Genomic DNA, 23,563 nt, shown 5'->3' with positions numbered 1-23,563 from the left:
GAGCAGTTTAAAAGTTGCGTCCCTGAGGGTATGAGGACGCACTTGGATGAGAAAGAGGCAGAGACTCTGTCTGCGACTGCCAAGTTAGCAGATGAGTATGCCTTAACCCACAAGATAAAATTTCCCCCAAATAAGAGCTACGAGAGAGGTAGTGGGGATGGTAGAGAAAGCCCACCGGCTAAGTCAGAGAATAAGCCGGGGACTACCGGAAAGGGTAAGGAGGAGGAAAAGCAGGCTGGAAGGAAGTTTCCCAGCTTTACGTGTTATAATTGTGGGAAGGATCGTCACATAGCATCTAAGTGCCTGGCTCCGAAGAAAGAGACAGGAAAAGGAAAGGCGACAACCCGACAGGCTGCATTGGGCCGGTCAACAGACCGATGAGGAAGGAGAGGTTTGATAGAGTTCAAGAGGGGTGCGAGCAGTTTATTTCGGATGGGTTGGTATCGGTGAAGGAGGGGTTAACCCCAGTTCCAGTGCGGATCTGGAGAGACACTGGGGCTTGTCAGTCATTGATCTTAAGGAAACTGTTAGAATTCAGTGCTGAGACCGAGAATGGGGAGGTAAATGTGAAAAAAGGTATCGGAAAAGGGACTGAGGCCGTACCTTTGCACAAGATATTTCTGAAATGTGACTTGGTATCTGGACCAGTCACAATAGGTGTGCGGTCTGAACTACCGATGGACGACGTGGATATCTTACTCAGTAATGATCTTGCAGGTGGGCATGTGTACTCAGCAGTGAAGCTGATGAGTAAGCCTGTAAGTGCTGAAGACCCGCCCATAGATTCTAAGGTTTATCCCGCCTACGCAGTAACCCGCAGCATATTGAAAAAGGCGGCTGCGACAAGCACAAATTTAACTGAGTCCAGCATTGATTTAGCTGAGACGTTTTTACCAGCCTTGTACCAGGAGGGGTTAGAGGATAAGAAGAAAGAGGATAGTGGAGCTAAGGAAAGTAAGGGAGAGGAGGTGGATTTACCATTAGTGAGGAAAGAACTTATAAAGGAGCAGAGACGTGATGAGGTGCTTGTGGCATTGAAGGAGACAGCTCTCTCTGAAGCGGGAATTAAGAAGGAACCAGTGGGCTACTATATGAAGGAGGGAGTATTAATGAGAAAGTGGAGGCCGACCATCTTGAATGCAGATGAGGACTGGGCGGTGGTACACCAGGTGGTGGTTCCAAAGGTTTATAGGGACAAAATTTTGAGCTTGGCCCATAAGATACCCCTAGGTGGACACTTGGGAGTGAGGAAAACAGTAGATAGAGTTATGAGAGACTTTTACTGGCCAAACATGAGGAAGGATATTATCGACAATTGTAGAAGGTGTCACACGTGTCAGGTGGTAGGAAAGCTGAACCAGGTTATCCCTAAGGCACCCCTTCGACCGATACCCACTTTTGGGGAACCTTTTTCCCGAGTCATTGTGGATTTTGTGGGTCCTCTGCCTAGAACGGCGAGTGGGCGGCAGTTCGTGATGACCATTATGTGTGCTGCCACTAGATTTCCGGAGGCTGTGCCCCTGGGGAACATCAAAGCTCCTGCGGTGGTAAAGGCACTCATAAAACTTTTCACCACGGTAGGGCTGCCTAGGGAGATTCAGTCAGATCAGGGGAGTACCTTCACGTCCCGCACATTCCAGCAGATGATGTCTGAGATGGGAGCGAAACAAATTTTAGCCTCCGCATACCACCCGGAATCTCAAGGGGCATTGGAAAGATTCCACGCGACCTTAAAGACCATGATTAAAACTTACTGTCAGGAAAATACTTGAGACTGGGATGATGCATTGCCACTTCTGTTATTCGCAGTGAGGGACACGGTTCAGGAATCACTGGGGTTCAGCCCAGTCGAGCTGGTTTTCAGTCATAGGCCCAGAGGACCTCTGACCTTACTTAAAGAGCAATGGTCGTACCCGACAGTGCATGTCAATGTGATTGACTATGTTTTGAAATTCCAAGAGAGGCTTAGCAGGATATGTGACCTTGCCAAGGAAAATCTACGAGACTCCCAAATTAAAATGAAGCAGTGGTATGATAGACGAGCACGGGAATATGTATTTCAAGTGGGCGACAAGGTCTTAGTTCTGTTCCCATTAGTGACCAACCCCCTGCAGGCGAGCTTCCAAGGTCCATACAAGGTAATTAAGAAAATAGAATCTCTGAACTATGTTCTCGAAACCCCTGATAGGAAGAAGCCGAGCCAGTTAGTACACATTAATATGCTAAAAGCTTATCATGATTCTAAAGTCGCCCCAGTCGGTGCTGTCACGAAAACAAATGAGGCTGTAAGGATTGATAAGATCTTGAAAAGATAAACATAGTGCCCACCAGACTAGAAAACTCTGCTGTTTTGGCCAACTTTGCTGATAAAGTCAGTCATTTGAAGTTTGAACAGAGGGAGCAGCTGACAAAGCTAATTAACCGGCATGCAGATTTATGTCCAGATGTTTTGAGGAGATGCGAGGGAACCACACATGATGTTATTGTTACTTCAGCCCAGCCTATTAAACAGCACCCCTATCTGATGAATTTAGAAAAGAGCAAGCTAGTGGAAAAATAAATTGAACATATGCTAGCTGCTGGTATTATCCAGGAATCTTCCTCAGCGTGGGCATCTCCATGCATGGTTGTCCCGAAGCCTGATGGTAGTGTATGGTTTTGTACAGATTGCAGGAAGGTGAATGCCATCACAAAGACTGATGCTTACCCTATCCCGAGGGTGGATGATTGCATTGATAGAATGGAGAAGGCTAGATACATCACCAAGATTGACTTGCTAAAAGGATACTGGTGTGTTTCTTTAACTGACAGGGCTCGAGAAATTTCAGCATTTTTCACTCCATCAGGGTTATGTGAGTATAATGTCTTGCCTTTTGGAATGAAAAATGCTCCAGGGACATTTCAGAGAATGATTGACTTAGTGATTAAAGGGTTAAAGAACAAAGGGGCTTACATTGACGATTTAGTCGTTTGGAGTGATACGTGGGACGAGCACATTGAGGCTGTGAAGGAACTGTTTAAATGGCTGTCTGCAGCCAATCCCACAGTGAACCTCACCAAAAGTGAGTTCGGCCACGCTACGGTCACATATCTGGGGTATGTGGTAGGACAGGGGCAGCTGGCTCCTGTGCAGGCTAAGGTGCAGGCTATTTCGGAAGTTCCCATCCCAACTAATAAGAGAGCACTGAGAAGGTTTCTGGGAATGGTGGGTTACTATCGGAAGTTTTGTAAAAACTTTGCGGATATTGCCCTCCCTCTTACAAAGCTCTTGCAAAAGAATGAAAAGTTTGTGTGGAGCAATCCTTGCCAAGAAGCCTTTGAGAGGCTGAAAACTATACTATGTTACCACCCTGTGTTATAAGCACCTGACTTTGAAACCCTTCTCCCTGGCAACCAATGCAAGTGACGAGGCTGCAGGAGCGGTGTTACTGCAGAGAGCCGAGGACGAAATTGAACACCCAGTGGCTTATTTCTCTAGGAAGTTCAATGTGCACCAGAAAAATTATTCCACTGTAGAGAAAGAATTACTGTCACTTATTCTGGCGTCACAGCATTTTGAGATTTACATTTGTCCGGCACAGAAGCCATTGATAGTTTATACTGATCACAACCCATTGTTATTTATGACTAATATGAAGGATAAGAATAGGCGGTTACTAAGTTGGAGTCTGATGTTACAAGAATTTGATATAAAGATACAACGTGTAAAGGGGACTGACAATGTAATTCCTGATTGTTTATCTAGGTGATAGATTTGAAATTATATCTGTGTTACTCTGTTGGTTAATGACTACTTCTGTATTATATTAGACTCTGTAATGTGCCTTACTATTGAATTTTTACCCCAGTAAAAATTCTTTTTAAGGGTAGGGGTGTTATGTGTGATGAGCAAACCAGATGGAGATGGGGTCCAGAGTTAACCCCCCCGTGAACTATGCTGCTAACGAGAGAGAGAGATGGGGGGGGGGGAAGGCATCCTGCTGCAGATATGAGAGAGAGAGACAAAGATTTAAAGTTATGGCTCCATGGATGATTTAGTATTATGGCTTCTTCACTGATTATTTACCTTTGCTACAAGGACACGCTTCTTTGCTCGTTAACGTTCTTGCTGAGACAACAAGGAGTGGCCCAGTTTGATGGGCATGGAGTTGATGGATGGCTGGTACCCCGGCAGGGAAGATGAAAAAGCAGGTCTGCTGAGACACCGGCAGACACGCCACGGGACACTGAAAGAGTATTATGCACCCACAGGAAGGTGGGGGACGGAGGGGTCACAGTCGGTGACCGCAACAGAACAACAGAAGGGTTGCCTGCTGCAACTGCTCATCTCTTCCTCGCTCTCTCTCTCTCTCTCTCTCTCCAATGGTACAACAGCAACTACCTCGACTTAAACTGAACTGAACCCTGCATCATCTTAAGACTAATCATTTACCCCTAGACTTTGATAGAGATTGGTTTTGATTTATATTTCCACACTTCTGTATATCTCATTGCTAACCTGTTTTATGTGTATATTTGCATTTTATTGTACCGTATTACTTAGTTTACTAATGAACACTTTTAGCTACCGTACCAACAGACTCCAACGTATCATTCCATTTTTGCTGGTTTAGTAACCTGGTCATGGGGTATATGACAATATGCTGCCAACGAACTTTCTCATTGGACCCTGTACATTTTTGACCATGTATCACAAACAGCGGAGGTTTCTGTACTGGTCCCAGCTGTTACCTGGTCATTGGTATAGTGAATCTCCGGATAGAACAGACATTGGTACCGCATAAAGTGGAGAGCCAAACTGGAACCAGATTTCAAGCTTTTCATCTGCATTTATTCAGCACAATTCCAAGCAAGCTAGCACAATGTTTTATTTTCAAGTTCCAAGAGATCATTTTAAGCAAAACCCAGGAATTACATGAATCACTCGTACAGTTTACAGTATATGTGACTGTGGCATTTCCATTGTTATAGACAGCAGGCGGCAAAGATCATATTATCGCAGAAGTAAACTACAATTGAAACTGCCCTTTCGTGGGGAAGGATGACCCCTGGCCCGACAGACTTACAGCCTGGTGTTCCAGCTGATCCATTGTTGGTCTGTGGTGTCCCTACCTCTTTAAGCCCGGAAAATCCTCAGGATGGTGAAGATGCGTTAAAGGAAGAGAAATAGTGGAGAGAAGTCTGACAGGACCCTGATCTGTCCGTCACTGGACTGCTTTGGCAGACACATGGCGGCCCATAGAAACATAGAAAACCTACAGCACAATACAGGCCCTTCGGCCCACAAAGTTGTGCCGGACATGCCCCTACATCAGAAGTTACTAGGCTTACCTATATCCCTCTATTTTACTAAGCTCCATGTACCTATCTAAAAGCCTCTTAAAAGACCCTATCATATCCACCCCCACCACCATTGCCGGCAGCCCATTCCACGCACTCACCACTCTCTGAGTAAAAAACTTACTCCTGACATCTCCTCTGTACCTACTCCCCAGCACCTTAAACCTGTGTCTTCTTGTGGCAACCATTTCAGCCCTGGGAAAAGGCCTCTGACTATCCACACGATTAATGCCCCTCATCATCTTGTACACCTCTATCAGGTCACCTCTCATCCTGCTTTGCTCCAAGGGGAAAAGGCCAGGTTCACTCAACCTATTCTCATAAGGCATGCTCCCCAATCCAGGCAACATCCTTGTAAATCTCTTCTGCACCCTTTCTATGGCTTCCCCATCCTTCCTGTTGTAAGGCGACCAGAACTGAGCACAGTACTCCAAGTGGGGTCTGACCAGGGTCCTATATAGCTGCAACATTACCTCTCAGCTCCTAAATTCAATTCCCTGATTGATGAAGGCCAATACAACATACGCCTTCTAAACCACAGAGTCAACCTGTGCAGCTGCTTTGAGCGTCCTATGGACTCGGACCTCAAGATCCTCCACATTGCCAAGAGTCTTACCATTAATATTATATTCTGCCATCATATTTGACCTACCAAAATGAACAACTTCACACTTATCAGAACACCACCTGCCACTTCTCAGCCCAGTTTTGCATCCTATTAATGTCCCACTGTAACCTCTGACAGCCCTCCAGACTATCCACAACACTTCCAAGCTTTGTGTCATCAGCAAACTTACTAACCCATTTCTCCACTTTAGGGTCCCAGAGCAGAATTCTGAGGCACTCCACTGGTGACCGACCTCCATGCGGAACATGACTTATCTACAATCACTCTTTGCCTGCTGTGGGCAAGCCAGTTCTGGACCCACAAAGCAATGCTTCATTGGATCCCATGCCTCCTTACTTTCTCAATAAGCCTTGTATGGGTTCCTTATCAAATGCCTTGCTAAAATCCATATACACTACATCTACTGCTCTTCCTTCATCAATGTGTTTAGTCACATCCTCAGAAAATTCAATCAGGCTCATAAGACACGACCTGCCCTTGACAAAACCATGGTGACTACTCCTAATCATATTATACCTCTCCAGATATTCATAAATCCTGCCTCTCAGGATCTTCAGGGCTATATCTACTCCCTTTCTTGAATAAAGGAACAACATCCGTAACCCTCCAATTCACCGGAACCTCTCCCATCCCCATTGATGATGCAAAGATCATCGCCAGAGCAACAGCAATCTCCTCCCTCGCCTCCCACAGTAGCCTGGGGTACATCTCATCTGGTCCCGGCGACTTATCCAACTTGATGCTTTCCAAAAGCTCCAGCACATCTGCTTTCTGAATATCTACATGCTCAAGCTTTTCAATCTGCTGCAAGTCATCACTACAATCACCAAGATCCTTTTCCATAGTGAATATTGAAGTATTCATTGAGTACCTCTGTTATTTCCTCCAGTTCCATACACACTTTCACACTGTCACATTTGATAGGTCCTTTTCTTTCACGTATTATCCTGTTGCTCTTCACATACTTGTAGAATGCCTTCAGGTTTTCCTTAATCCTGCCCGCCAAGGCCTTCTCATGGCCCCTTCTGGCTCTCCTAATTTCGTTCTTAAGCTCCTTCCTGTTAGCCTTATAATCTTCTAGACATCTAACATTACCTAGCTCTCTGAACCTTCTGTAAGCTTTTCTTTTCTTCTTGACTAGATTTATTACAGCCTTTGTACACCACAGTTCCTGTACCCTACCATAGCTTCCCCATCTGCAGACGCCGTCATCATTGGCTCGGCTCAGAGCGCCCTGACTACCTATATGGGACAGCTGTGTGGGTTTGGCTGGAAGCCCAGCAAGGACTGTATTTGGCCACTGGAGCTTCGCTGCCTTCCTCAAGGACAACGGAGGGTGGCTGCGCTCGCTCGCCTTTTCTTGAAAGGAGCCTCGGACCGAAACGGTTACCGGGCTCCTGCTAAGGACAGAGAGGTGTTTTGGGGTAGCAGTGCTGAAGACTGCACAGACCAAGTGACGTCTGGCGAGCATTGCGGAAAGTCCAGGGGGCAGGTGGGTGGAGGGAGGCGGTAGGTATCATGAGTGAGGCGCTTCCGGGAGTAGAGGCAGGGCTGACCTGGGCACGTCAGTCGGGATCTAGCGGACAATGGGAAGAGATACCGGCGAGTGTTAGTGAGGCTGGGGTGCGCGGTAACAGCATTCTGCGTCTCAAGAACAGTAGGGGAATTGCATTCAGGGTCCCGGCATAGAGTGGGATTATACGGGGAGTACCAAAGGAATGAGATTTATGCTCGGTGAACGCACAGGGTGACGCCACTGTAGTTCTCCCAGAAATGGGTTCCATTAGGGAAGCTCCAGGAGCCCCACAGACCTTTCAAACGTCTGACTGCGTGGACAACATGCGGACCACTGAGATGGTCGGAGATAAACGTCGCCACAGCTTTTGCATTACCCCAGTCGTTCTTTCCATCCATTAATTGCTCGATGTGGGTCTTGTCAATTGGCTGTGGGTCGCGGGAGTAGGAAACAACAATATTACAACCATTTTCCCTGAAAAAGTGAAAGCGGTTAGGACCAGAAACACAGTGATTGTCAAACCCACTAACATCGTTATAGACCCGCACTGACCAAGACATCCAATCATATTTATTTTCCAACTCTTTCAATACATAGGATGAAAACTCTTTGTTAGCCTTCCCATTCTTTTCTTTCAAAAACTTGCTTACGTCCGTCTCGGCCTGTTCTGCAAACTCCGTGATGCAGCGATCTACCATCGATTTCATTTCACGCTCGACGTTGGCCATTTTCTCGTTCCATTCCGCCCCCAGCGCCTTTACGTCGTTCCCGGTGAGGTCTGCGTGACCCATCAGGGCGATTAGGCCGATACAGAAGAGCTCCTTCAGACGGGCGCAGAGACTCTCCATCATGCGCCGGTCCCTCTGGCTATGGCTCATGGCGGTGTCCAGGACCGATTTGGCAAAGATGCCGGTTGAACCCATCACACCGTCATAGAGAGTATGGAGGTTCTGGTCGCTCTTGCTCGCGTTGAAGTGGCTGAGGAACTCTTCCCTTTCTTTCTCACGGAACTCTGGCGCTGCCTCAAGGATGTCCATGTACTTCCGGAACTGGTTCTTGATGTTTTCTTCAATGGTAAAATACTGGTTGTTCATCGTGCTGTTTTCGATCTCCTGAATGACTTTCGTTATCTTGTCAGAAATGATATCGAGCTGGTTCCTTATGGCTGCAAACTGCTCCTTCATGAAGGCCATCTCCGGACTATCCACGTTACCCAATGCTAGTTTAAGAATGGCTGCGGCCACCCCAACGAAAGGGCCCAACGCCCCGAGTACGGATGACAACTTCTCCGCAGATTCAAGCAATGCTGTCGCGGCCTGTGCGGCTTCAAATGTGGATTTGACCACCTCCAGGGCGTTCTCAGTTTCGGACATGGTTTGGACGCGCTCGGCTCTGTGGTGAGTTCCTTCTCTGGAATCTAAACAGAAAACAAGTTTTTTTCTTTATTGAAATGCCCACAATTTGTTCCCGGCGGTTGGTTTTGACTGCGGATATGTGAAGGAAGCAGGAATAAAAACTACAAACTTCTGCGGGAACTCAGCGGGTCAAGCAGCATCTGTGGAGTCAAAGGGACTGAAGGTTCTCGAACCGAAACGATGACCATCGTTTGTGTCCACCAGGCAACACCTTACGTATAATTGTGTCTCTTCTTGTCCATCCCATCAATCCCCGGCCGACGTTGTCTCCAGACCAGACCCCACCCCCAATCCTCGCATGACCATCACTAGCTTCCACATATAACCTACAGCCTCTGTCTCACAACACCAGCCCTATAACCTTGCCTCTTCTTACAGGCGATTCCCTTTCCACACTCCCTGTCCCAATGTAGGGTCCCGACTACCGTTCACCCCCCACAGATGCGGTTTGATCCGCCTACCGTTTACCCCTCACAGATGCGGTTTGATCCGACTACCGTTTACCCGCCACAGATGCCGTTTGATCCGAATACCGTTTACCCCTCACAGATGCGGTTTGATCCGAATACCGTTCACCCCTCACAGATGCCGTTTGATTCGATTACCGTTTACCCCTCACAGATGCGGTTTGATCCGAATACCGTTTACCCCTCACAGATGCCGTTTGATCCGAATACCGTTTGCCCCTCACAGATGCGGTTTGATTCGATTACCGTTTACCCCTCACAGATACGGTTTGATCCGAATACCGTTTACCCCCCACAGATGCGGTTTGATCCGAATACCGTTTACCCCTCACAGATGCGGTTTGATCCGAATACCGTTTACCCCCCACAGATGCGGTTTGATCCGAATACCGCTTACCCCTCACAGATGCGGTTTGATCCGAATACCGTTTACCCCCCACAGATGCGGTTTGATCCGAATACCGTTTACCCCTCACAGATGCGGTTTGATCCGAATACCGTTTACCCCTCACAGATGCGGTTCAAATCCTAACTGCATCCTTCTAAATCTTTCCTGCAATATTTCCAACCCAATGGCATATTTTCCCAAGGAAGCTAATCAACACTGAACGCGATTTTCCAAATGCAGCCTGGCCAATAACATAGAATAGTACAACACATTACAGGCCCTTCAGCCCACAATGTTGTGCTGACCAATAACTTACACATCTGCAAAAGATCATTTCAGTCTCTGCTCAGTTCCCCGACTGATGAAAGCCAATAGAAGAAAAGCCTTCCTCGCCACCGTCAACCTGTAACACACTTCCACTGGCTTTTACTCGTAGGTCCCTTTGTTCTTCAATACTCCCCAGGACCCCACCGGTTATCAGGCACACTCCACCCTGATCTGTCTTCCGTAATATAACACCCGGCAGTTACTCGATTTAAACTCAATTTCCAGTTTCCCTATCTTTCCTAGGTACAGATAGAGCATTGTCCATCCACCACTGCCCTCATCTGCCTGACACTACCGGCTATGACAGATGCGAGCCAGTCCGGCTTTATCATTCCAGTCTGTGGGAGGGTGGAATGTGATCCGATTTCCCCGTGGTTACACGTGAGGGAAAGGTATTCAGGTTTCCCGTGGAGCCTTTTCCCGTTGATCTACCTTTACCAACCCTCCATTCCCCCCCCCCCCACACACACATACACACTCATGCTCTCTCTTTCTCACACACACACACTCATACACTCTCTCTCTCACACACACACTCATACATTCTCTCTCTCACACACACAGACTCATGCTCTCTGACTCTTCACACTCATAAACTCTCTCCCTCACACACACACACTCATACACTTTCTCTCTCTCACACACACACTCATACACTCTCTCTCTTTCTCTCTCTCATACACACTCATACACATTCTCTCACATACACACTCATACACTCTCTCTCACACACAGACACTCATACACACACACTCTCTCTCACACACACACTCATACACTCTTTCTCTTTCTCTCTCTCCCTCACACACACACTCATACACTCTCTCTCACACACAAACTCATACACTCTCTCTCACACAAACTCATACACTCTCTCACACACACACGCATACAATCTCTGTCTCTCTCTCTCTCACACACACTCATACACTCTCACACATACACACTCATACACTCTCTTTCACACACACACTCATACACTCTCTCTCACACACACACTCATACACTCTCTGTCCCTCACACAGACACTCATACACTCTCTCTCACACACACAATCATACACACTCTCTCTCACACACACTCTCTCTCATACACACTCATGCTCTCTCTCTCTCTCTCTCACACACACACACACACTCACACACATACACACATTCATGCTCTCTCTCTCTCTGACACACACTCATACACTCTCTTTCTCTCGCTCACACATATACTCACACACTTACACTTTTTCTCTTTCTCTCTCAACACACACTCATACACTCTCTCTCTCACACACACATACACTCTCTCTCACACATACACACACATACACACTCTCTCTCACACACACACTCATACACTCTCTCTCACACACACTCATACACACACTCTCTCTCACACATACACACACATACACACTCTCTCTCACACACACACTCATACACTCTCACACATACACACACAAACACACTCATACACTCTCTCACACACACTCATACACTCTCTCTCACACATACACACTCATACACTCTCTCTCACACACACGCACACACACACACACACACACACACACACACACACACACACACACACACACACACACACACACACACACACACACACACACACACACACACACACACACACACACACCTCCAAGTTCTCTATAGCTGCAACATTATTCCTTACACTTGTTCGTCGCGCCCCGACCAGTGAAGGTACGTATCCCATAAGCTATCTTTATCCACTTTATCTACTTGCTGGAGGTTCATAGGGAGATTTGGACTTGGACCCAATATCTCACTGTACATCAAAGCCGTTAATAGAACATAGAACAATACAGCACAGTACAGGCCATTCGGCCCACAATGTTGTGCCGACCCTTAAACCCTTCCTCCCATATAACCCTCCACCTTAAATTTCTCCATATACCTGTCTAGTAGTCTCTTAAACTTCACTAGTGTATCTGCCTCCACCACTGACTCAGGCAGTGCATTCCAGGCACCAACCACTCTCTGAGTGAAAAACCTTCCTCTAATATCCCCCTTGAACTTCCTTCCCCTTACCTTAAAGCCATGTCCTCTTATATTGAGCAGTGGTGCCCTGGGGAAGAGGTGCTGGCTGTCCACTCTGTCTATTCCTCTTAATATCTCTCTATCATGTCTCCTCTCATCCTCCTTCTCTCCAGAGAGTAAAGCCCTAGCTCCCTTAATCTCTGATCAAAGGATCTTGACATACGTTTACTTTCTATTGGACCCCCCAAAAGTGCAACATTTCACACCTGCTCATACTAATCTCCGTATTTCATTTCTACGCTCATATCTGTAACTGATTTATATCCCGCTGTATCCCTTCACGGCCTTCTTAACTGTCCACAATTCCACCAATGTTCGTGTCGTCTCCAAACGTACTAACCCACCCTTCTATTTCCTCATTTCTATGTCCTACACTGCTCACTGTGGATCTGTGCTGCTTACGGGTCTCCACCCAGAATCCCATCCTGCCACATTCTGTCTTCTATGGTCAGTCCCAGAAGGTCAACAGAAACGCTCAAAACTGACGGCAAGTCCAGAGCGGGTGCAAACCTGGGCACCAGAAGTCAACTCGGAGTCCTTCCCTATCACGGTTCCACTGCCTTCCCCCTACTGAACACTCTGCCAACCTTACCCCGTCACTCTGTGATCACACGCACATAGATTAAGATTAATATTAAGATTTATCTTTATTTGTCACGTGTGCATCGAAACATAGACGAAAATGAGCCTTTCAGTGGAAGACCTACGCGGTCTGAAGATATAATGAGGGCAGCTAGCAACTGTCGGCTTGCTTCTGTTGCCACATGGCATGCTCACAACTTACTAGCTCTGACCCGTACATCTTTGGAAAGTGGGAAGAACCCAGGGCGCCCGGAGGAAACCCACACTGTCACGGGGAGAACGTACAAACTTTACAGACAGCAGCAGGAACTGAACCCTAATCGCCGGCGCTGTAAAAGTTTGCGCGAATCAATACACATTGGTGCCGTTAGTCGGGAAACAGAATGGGAGACAACGCGACATACAACCTGAAACAGACGGTGATCAGGACTGACGATCACAAGGTTTATTTTCCTGACCGAATTCCGAGCTGGATCTTCCGAGTACGCACTCTCCGCCTCTCGATAACCGGACTGAGGACTTCTATATATACAGGAGCAGAGGCGAGTGTAACTTGATTGACAGATTTAAGCACATCCCGCTTTGAAATACTCAGGTTTCGTGTACAGAGGTGTCGATTCAACAGCCACCTGGAAATATAAGATCTCTAATAAGTTACATTTTATTAGTTTAAAACTCACACAGATTTTCGAAGGATTTGTCCAGTTTGCACATGTAACGAAACAAACATAACGATATTTTGCAGAACGTGGAAAGGAAAGAAAAACACAGGGGTATGCGTTAGGGAAATTCGAGGCAGTTTCTAGAGGAGGTTGCATGGTCGGCTTAACATGCTGGGCTGATACACCTGTAATGTGTTGTAGATTTCTATGTTCTGTGAAAGCATTTCACGTCAATTTCAGAAAGACTCAAGGTAGATCTGTCACGCTCACCCATTGATTTTAATATTTGTCAGTCATGCTCGCAAAGTGACTCCAATGCAGAATTTGTAAAAGAAAGAGTAATTGGTTTGGGAGGGTTATATTACTGCAAGGCAGCATTGACTGGATGGGTTGAATGGCCTTCTAAGCTGTAATGGCTCCATGGTTCAATGGTTTCTGCTGGCTAAGTGGTAAATCTCCCAATGCTGCCACCAGGTGTACTTCCTTCCTACAGTAAATGGCTGTAGACAAATCAGGAGTTACAGGAGCCTTAGGTCCTACACAACCAGGTTCACACAGCTTTGAATACAGTACTCAAGGTGTTGTACCTAAATGCAAGTAGTATAAGATGATCTTGTTGCACTACTACATATTGCCAGGTATGATGTTGTGGCTGAAGGGTGGTTGTAGTTGGGAGCTGAATGTCCAAGGTTACACATTATATCAGAGGGTTAGGAAGGTAGACAGAGGGGGTGGTGTGGTGTGGGTGGTGTAGAAAGATGTGACATAAGATATGAAGATGTTGAATTCTTGAGGGTTGAGTTAAGAAAATGCCAGGGTAAAAGGACATTGATGGCAGTTATATACAGTGGCTGGGAAGTGGACCACAGATTACAACAGGAAATAGAAAATGTGAGTCAAAAGGGCAAGGTTATGTAGTCCTGGGAGATTTTAACTTACAGATTGATTGGGAAAATCCAGTTGGTAATGGATCTCAAGAGAGTGAGTATGCTGAATGCTGAAGAGATAGCTTTTTAGAGCAGGTTGTCATTGAGCCTACTAAGAAATCAACTATACTGGATTGGTCCTATTCTGGTTGACTTTTGCAGTGGAAGTTGTATCCTTGGACTTTCAGAGGGCCTTTGACACATGAGGCTGCTTACCAAGTTAGGAGCCCATGGCTTTACAGGGAAGTTACTGACATGGTTAGAGCATTGGCTGATTGGTAGGAGGCAGCAGTGGGAATAAAAGGATCCTTCTCTGGTTGGGTGACAGTGACTAGTGGTGTTCCACAGGGGTTGGTGTTGGGACCACTTCTTTTTATGCTGTATATAAATGATTTAGATGATGGAATTGATAGCTTTGTTGCCAAGGTTGGAGATGATATGAAGATTGGTGGAGGGGCAGGTAGTGTCGAGGAAACAGGTAGGATGCAGGAGGACTTAGGCAGATTAGGAGAGTGGGCAAGAAACTGGCAAATGAAATACCATGTTGGAAAATGTATGGTCATACACTTTGGTAGTAGAAAAAAAAAGAATAATTAATAAATAAATAAATAAATAAATAAATAAATAAATAAATAAATAAATAAATAAATAAATAAATAAATAAATAAATAAATAAATAAATAAATAAATAAATAAATAAATAAATAAATAAATAAATAAATACTATTTTCTTAATGGGAGAAAATCCAAAAATCTGAGCTGCACAGGGTCTTGGGAATCCTTATGCAGAACACCCTGAAGGTTAACTTGCAGGTCGAGTCGGTGGTGAGGAAGGCAAATGCCATGTGAGCATTAATTTCAAGAGATCTAGAATACAAGAGCAAGGATGTGATGCTGAGGCTTTACAAGACACTGGTGAGGCCTAACCTTGAGTATGGTGAACCGTTTTGGGCTCCTTATGTTAGAAAGATGTGCTGGCATTGGAGATGGTTCAAAGGAGGTTCAGAAGGATGATTCCAGGAATTAAAAGGTCCAGGTATTACGTACCAACAGCAATAGATCACAAAATGAGTCAGGTTTTAATGTTAAAACCACTATCTTTATTAGTATTTACTCAAAATATAAAAGATTAAACAAAATAAACAGAAGTTAACAGTGTTATATGTATATATATGTGTGTGGCTCCCAAACAGTCAAGCTTAGGAACAGTTATTTAAGTCTTAAGATTCAGAACAATTATTTAAGGTTAAGATTCAGACGGCAAAGTATAAAGGTTCAGTAATCCACAAAATAAATGAGTGAGGGAGACATTTGTAAATCCACGTTAAAATGCAGAGAGAAGGTGGTTACGAAATAACAGTCGCCGAAGATCTTATCCATCGACTAGTTCCGAAATCCACACAGAGATAGGTAACATGTCACGGAAAATTCCCTTCTTCCAAGTGGTAACCACAATACACACCCCCATCCAGGTAAGGGTTAACAAAAGTGGTTCCACAGGATACTCCAACAAAAATTCACATAAGTATTATACGAAATGACGGTCACACATTCACTGTGCGCCATGTGCCATTGAACAACCCAATCTTTTGGGCTGGGTAAGTAGCAAACTTTACCTATATCATAGGAAACTGCTCTAGCAACTTGCAATCCAAAGCCTGCCCCCCTCTCTCTCTCTCTCTCTCTCTCTCTCTCTCTCTCTCTCTCTTCACATTTGAAAATCTCAGCGGTTCATCACAGTTTGTTATAATGATGTTTTAGTCTCACCCCATCCAGGCGTCTCTTAAAGTGACAGTCCACAGTGAACGAAAGCTGTGGTCACGTAACACAGGAATGTGAAACGTTTGATGGTCGTGGGTCTGTACTTGCTGGAATTGAGAAGGTTGAGGGGGGATCTGATTGAAACCTTTTGAATGTTGAAAGGCCTAGACAGAGTAGATATGGAAAGGATATTTCCCATGGTGGGAGAGTCTAGGCCAAGAGGGCACAGCCTCAGGATAGAGGGGCTTTCAAAACAAGAGATGCAGAGAAACTTCTTTAGCTAAAGGGTGGTAAATTTGTGGAATTTGTTGCCACATGCAGCTGTGGAGGCCAGGTTGTTGGGTGTATTTAAGGCAGAGGTAGATAGGTTCTTGACAGGACATGGCATCAAAGGTTACGGGGAGACAGCTAGTAACTGGGGTTGAAGAGGAGAACAAAAGGGATCAGCCATGATTGAATAGTAGAGTAGATTTGATGGGCCGGATGGCCTAATTCTGCTCCTATATCTATTGGTCTTATAGTCAAATAGTAATTACTTTTCAATTGTCAGGCTTCCCAATCAGCATGGATACCTTCACTGATCAATGGTTGATGTGTTGGTCTGAGATTCCTTCCTCGCGAAAGGAAAGGCATGAGAAGGAAAGGAAGGATGAAGAAGCCAGAATAAGGTGTGGGGGAGGGGAAGTTGTACAAGCTGACAGTTGACAGCCGTGGCCAGAGGAGGTAGAGGTGGGCAGCTGTGCCAGGCGGAATGAAGTAAGATGCTGGAAGGATTTTATTTCAGTCAGTACAAACATAACAAAAAGCATCAAACAGCATGATTTCATAAAACAAAATTAAATAATAAAAAACAACAAAACCATAGATATTCTTTCAAACAGACCAAAAGCATGTAGGCTGAAGCTACAGCTTATTACACCTACCCCTCTTACTTATACAACAACATATTTGGTGTCAATCTTGACATCTAAACAAAAAAAAAATTCATAATCTTTTAACGCAAAAATCCATTTCCAAGTTTCATTTATTTACATTACACCCATTCATTTTAAATCATGTATTATATATTTCTTCATTAAATTATTTTAAAATAATTTTTTAAACTTGTTTAGTGTGGTGCATGTTTTTAAATTCAATGGAATTCTAAATTCTACAACTGTTCCATAGATTCACCCCTCTGACTGAAATACAATTAATTTTTACATTTGTTTTTATCCTTTGTATTTGAAATATACATGTTGCTCTCAAATCATGTTGACTTTCTCTCATTTTAAACAATCTTTGGAAAGTTTGTGGTAACTGTCCATTTTTTACTTTATACATAATTTGTATTATTTAAAATCTACAAAATCTCTGAATTTTAAAGTGTTTAATTGAACAAATAGTGGATTAGTTGGCTCATAATAACTTGTCTTATTTACAATTCGCATAGCTTTCTTTAGGAATAGAAAAGTTGAGTTTATACAGTATTTGTTTTGAATGTATTTCCCCATACCTCTACACAGTAAATCATGTATGGGACTATAGGTGAACAGTATAATGTATATGAAGATTCTTGATTTAAGATATCTTGCACTTTGTAAATTTTTGCAATAGATTTTGATTTTTTGCTTTGACATAATTTATATGTGGTTTCCAGCTTAATTTATTATCTATTACCACTACTAAAAATTTTGTTTGATACCTTATCAATTTCAACATCATTTATTCTAAGTTTACTATATGAGTTTGGTGCATGGTTTCCAAATATTATGAGTTTAGTTGTACTTAGATTCAGTGATAAGTTGTTAGCATCAAACCATTTCTTTATGATTTTTAGTTCTTTCTCCACTGTATCCAAAAGTTGTTTCAGATGTTCCCCACAACAATATATAGTTGTGTCATCTAGCATATTCAAGAATGGTGGCCCACAAAGTAACCCTTTAACTGAATACTTTATATTACTACAGGAAGTTCATAAAGCATCAGTGTTTTATAAAATGTTCAAGCACTCTGTGGGTGAACCATATAACAATCTCAAAGCAGTATGGCAGAAGGACCTTGGAAGCGGTATTGAAGGTGTTGTCTACAGGCCACCAAACAGTAGCATGGATATTGGGTGCAAGTTGAATAGGGAGTTAAGATTGGCATGTGGCAAAGGTAATGTCGCAGTAGTTATGGGGGATTTCAACATGCAGGTGAACTGGGAGAATCAGGTTGGTGTTGGACCACAGGATAGGGAGTTTGTAGAGTGCCTACGGGATGCATTCTTGGAACAGTTTGTACGAGAGCCGACCAGGGACAAGACTATTCTGGATTTAGTGTTATGTAATGAACAGGATTTGATAAGCGATCTCGCAGTAAAGGAGCCATTAGGAGGTAGTGATCACAATATGATAAGCTTTTATCTACAATTGGAGAAGGATAAGGGCAGCTCGGAGGTGTCAGTGTTGCAGATGAACAGGGGAAACTATGGAGCCATGAGGGAGGAGCTGGCCAAAGTTGACTGGACGGATAGCCTAGCAGAAAAGACAGTGGAACAGCAATGACAGGTATTCTTGGGAATAATGTACAAGGTGCAAAATCAGTTCATCCCCCAGAGAAGGAAGGATTCAAAGGGGGGAAAGGGGCCACAGTGGTTGACAAAGGAAGTCAGAGATTGCAAAGCATTTAAAAAAAAGGAAGTATGACAGAGCTAAGGTGAGTGGGAGGACAGATGATTGGGAAGTTTTTAAGGAACAACAGAATTTATCTAAAAAGACAATACGGGGAGAAAAAATGAGGTACGAATGCAAGCTAGCCAGGAATATAAAGGAAGATAGCAAAAGCTTTTTTAGGTATGTGAAGAGAAGGAAGATAGTTAAGAACAACGTTGGGCCCTTGAAGAATGAATTGGGTGAAATTGTTATGGGAAACAGAGAAATGGCAGAAGAATTTAATGAGTTCTTTAGATCTGTTTTCACTAAGGAAGACACAAGCAATCTCCCAGATGTATGGATGGGCCAAGGACATAGGGTAACAGAGGAAATGAAACAGATTGACATTCGGAAGGAAACAGTGATGAGAAGACTGATGGGACTGAAGGCTGACAAATCCCCAGGTCCAGATGGTCTGCACCCTAGGGTACTAAAGGAGATGGCCCTGGAAATTGCAGATGCATTGGTAATCATTTTCCAATGTTCCTTAGATTCAGGATCAGTTCCTGAGGATTGGAGAATGGCTAATGTTATCCCACTTTTTAAGAAAGGAGGGACGGAGAAAACAGAGAACTATCGACCTGTCAGCCTGACATTGGTGGTGGGAAAGATGCTAGAGTCCATTATTAAGGATGAAATAGTGGCATATCTAGATAGCAGTGATAGGATTGGGCCGAGCCAGCATGGATTTACCAAGGGCAAATCATGCTTGACTAATCTGTTGGAGCTTTTTGAAGATGTAACCAGGAAGTTAGACAAGGGAGATCCAGTGGATGTAGTGTACCTCGATTTTCAGAAGGCATTTGATAAGGTCCCACATAGAAGATTGGTGGGTAAAATCAAAGCTCAGGGCATCAGGGGGAAGGCATTGACATGGATAGAAAACTGGTTGGCAGATAGAAAGTAAAGGGTAGCGGTGAATGGGTGTTTCTCGGAATGGCAGGTGGTGACTAGTGGGGTGCCACAGGGCTCGGTATTGGGACCACAGCTGTTTACCATTTATGTTAACAATTTGGATGAAGGCATTGAGAATAACATCAGCAAATTTGCTGATGATACTAAGCTGGGTGGCAGTGTGACATGTGATGAGGATGTTAGGAGAATTCAGGGTGACTTGGATAGTCTGGGTGAGTGGGCAGATACTTGGCAGATGGCGTTTAGTGTGGATAGGTTATCCACTTTGGGAGTAAGAACAGGAAGGCAGATTATTATCTGAACGGTGTAGAGTTGGGTAAGGGAGAAATACAAAGAGATCTCAGAGTCCTTGTTCATCAGTCACTGAAGGTGAATGAGCAAGTGCAGCAGGCAGTGAAGAAGGCTAATGGAATGTTGGCCTTTATTACAAAGGGAATTGAGTATAAGAGCAAGGAAATCCTCTTGCATTTGTACAGAGCCCTGGTGAGACCACACCTGGAGTATTGTGTACAGTTTTGGTCTCCAGGGTTAAGGAAGGACATCCTGTCTATAGAGGAAGTGCAGCGTAGATTCACGAGGTTAATTCCTGGGATGTCTGGACTGTCTTACGCAGAGAGGTTAGAGAGTCTGGGCTTGTACACATTGGAATTAAGGAGATTGAGAGGGGATCTGATTGAAACATATAAGATTATTAAGGGATTGGACAAGATAGAGGCAGGAAATATTTTCCAGATGCTGGGAGAGTCCAGTACCAGAGGGCATGGTTTGAGAATAAGGGGTAGGTCATTTAGGACAGAGTTAAGGAAAAACTTCTTCTCCCAGAGAGTTGTGGGGGTCTGGAATGCACTGCCTCGGAAGGTAGTGGAGGCCAATTCTCTGGATGCTTTCAAGAAGGAGCTAGATAGGTATCTTATGGATAGGGGAATCAAGGGATATGGGGACAAGGCAGGAACCAGGTATTGATAGTAATTGATCAGCCATGATCTCAAAATGGTGGTGCAGGCTCGAAGGGCCGAATGGTCTACTTCTGCACCTATTGTCTATTGTCTATTGTCTATAATGAGTGGTCAAATATTTTATCAAATGTGGGTAGACATATTAGGGAAGCGAGAGGAAAATTTATTCAGTATAAAACAGTACACAGATATTATTGGACACCAATTTATGCTGGAAATGTAAAAATGAGGTGGGCACATATTTTCACATGATTTGGGAGTGTTCCATGGTTCGTCTATTTTGGTGTAAAGTTCTTGATTTGTTGGGGAATTGGTCAGGACCTACACTGCCCTTGTGCCCATGGCTTTGTCTCCTGGGTGATAGGACAATGATACCTACTGTAAACAATGACAAATTTACTATTTTAAAGGTGAATGTCATCACAGCGGCAAGAATTACATTGCAAAACTGGAAAAAACCCAAATGACCCACTGTGAGGGAATGGTTTAGATTTCATCATATGAACACATGTTGGGAAGAATTAACAGTGAGGGAAAAGTGCAAGATGCATGGAATCAATTTTGTTTGTATGTTAATTTAAACTTAAATTAGAAGTTTTTTTCTGTTTCTTAGTTTTATAGGTTTTTCTGTCATGTAATGGCTGTATAAATATGCTGTACTGTATCTGCTCTATGATATTCTGTGCTGCTTTGTAAAATAAGAATAAATAATAATAAAAATTTGAATTATAAAAAAAACTTACCCCTGACATCTCCTTTGTACCTACTCCCCAGCACATTAAACCTGTGTCCTCTTGTGGCAACCATTTCAGCCCTGGGAAAAAGCCTCTGACTATCCACACGATAAATGCTTCTCATCATCTTGTACACCTCTATCAGGTCACCTCTCAAACTCTGTCGCTCCAAAGAAAAAAGGCCGAGTTCACTCAACCTGTCTTCATAAGGCATGCTCCCCAATCCAGGCAACATCCTTGTAAATCTCCTCTGCACCCTTCCTATGGCTTCCACATCCTTCCTGTAGTGAGGCGACCAGAACTGAGCACAGTATTCCAAGTGGGGTCTGAACAGGGTCCTATATAGCTGCAACATTACCTCTCGGCTCCTAAATTCAATTGCACGATTGATGAAGACCAATCCACCATACACCTTCTTAACCACAGAGTCAACCTGCGCAGCTGCTTTGAGTGTCCTATGGACTCAGACCCCAAGATCCCTCTGATCCTCCACACTGACAAGAGTCTTACCATTAATACTATATTCTGCCATTATATTTGACATACCAAAATGAACCACTTCACACTTATCTGGGTTGATCTCCATCTACCACTTCTCAGCACAGTTTTGCATCCAATCAACGTCCTGCTGTAACCTCTGACAGCCCTCCACTATCCACAACACCTCCAACCATTGTGTCATCAGCAAACTTACTAACACATCCCTCCACTTCCTCATCCATGTCTTTTATAGAAATCATGAAGAGTAAGGATCCCAGAACAGAACCCTGAGGCACTCCACTGGTGACCGACCTCCATGCAGAATATGACCCATCTACAGCCATTTTATGCTTCATAGTCTCCTGCCTGCTGGTATAAAGTTAAAGATGATGGTGGATGGATGGCTGTGATCCTTAATAATACTAAGGGCCCTGTGTAAGCAATCGTCCTATTAAACGTGGTCGATGGATGGTAGGGAAACCCATATGATCCTCTCAGCTGTTCTCACAGAACTTTTTAGGGACTTCTGGTCTGATGCTCGATTGGTCCTGTAACAGATGGAGATGCAACTTATGAGGATGTTTTCCAGTTTGCTTATCGCTCAAATAAAACCACCGATGATGCGACATTGAGGTGATGAACCGGTGAGCAGAAGAGCAGGAATAGGAGGAGATCCACAGTAGGAAATGGACAATGAGAGAAAGGGCAGGGGAGGGAGTTCCAAAAATTAAAGAAATCAATGTTTATGCCATCAAGTTGGTGACTACCCAGATGGGATATGGGATATGGAGGGATCCGATGGTGACCTCATCTTGGGAGGAGAGGAGGCCTTGAACCAACATGTCATAATGCAAAGTGGAGTTTAAATGGGTGGCCATTGAGAAATCTTGCCTTTGTTGTGGATGGAGGAAAGATGCCAGTTGAAGCGGTCCCCCAATCTAGAACAGCTCATCTGGGATTACAGGTGAAGTGTTGTATTGCCTAGGAGCATTGATTTGGGCCCAGAATGTTGCTGAGGGAGGAGGTGTAGGGCAGGTGTAGCACTTGATCTGTTTGCAGGGATAAGTGCCAGGAGGGAGAGCAGTGGCAGAGATGAGTGGAGAGCGCGATTCCTGAAGAAAATGGAGAGCTGGGGGGTTGGGGGAAATGGAGGTGAGCAGAGTTAATATGTGCTTGGTGATTGCATTCCATTGGAGATTGCGGAAGCTGACAGAATGATGTGCTGGATAGGGATGCTCGTGGGGTGGTAGGTAAGGACAAAGGGAATTCTATCTCTGTTAAGGAAGTGGGAAGATGGCTGAGGGAGGATGTTCTGAAAATGTTGAAGATGTGGGTAAGGTCAGCATCCATAGTAGGACGAAAAACACAGTTCTTTGAAGGAGGAGGACATCTGAGATGTTCTGCAATGGGATTCCTCATCCTGAGAACAGATACGGTGGAGATGGAGGAACTGAGAAAGGTGAATAGCATTTTGACAAGTGGGGAAAGGTTTAGTTAAGATAACTGAGAGAGTCAGAAGGTTTATAAACATTATCAGTCTGTCGCCAGAGATGGGAGAAAGAGATCAAGAAAGGGGGGAAAGGTGTTAGTGATGGGCTGAGTAAATTTGAGGGTAGGTTGGAGGCAAAACTAATGAAAATGATGAGCTGACCATGGGTGCAGAAAGCAGCACATTTTCTTTCACATGACATTCTGCAAATTATTTCTAATATACTACGTGTCTTCTTAACG

General features: G+C 44.3%; 1 protein-coding gene across 1 annotated transcript; it reads right to left on the bottom strand.

The window, feature by feature from the left end:
- Nucleotides 1–4,805: 4,805 nt before the first annotated feature.
- On the bottom strand, nt 4,806–13,272 carry LOC140732483 (protein rapunzel-like). Its single transcript, XM_073055198.1, has 2 exons — nt 13,131–13,272; nt 4,806–8,901 (listed from the first exon to the last, which is right to left on the bottom strand). Exon 2 carries the CDS (start codon nt 8,855–8,857, stop codon nt 7,694–7,696), a length of 1,164 nt encoding a protein of 387 aa, XP_072911299.1. The 5' UTR covers nt 8,858–8,901; nt 13,131–13,272; the 3' UTR covers nt 4,806–7,693.
- Nucleotides 13,273–23,563: the final 10,291 nt, after the last annotated feature.

This window comes from Hemitrygon akajei, chromosome 8 (assembly GCF_048418815.1).
Source record: "Hemitrygon akajei chromosome 8, sHemAka1.3, whole genome shotgun sequence".
NCBI lineage: Eukaryota > Metazoa > Chordata > Chondrichthyes > Myliobatiformes > Dasyatidae > Hemitrygon > Hemitrygon akajei.
Note: the sequence above shows the minus strand (reverse complement) of the source record. Positions and strands in the feature narration are given on the sequence as shown.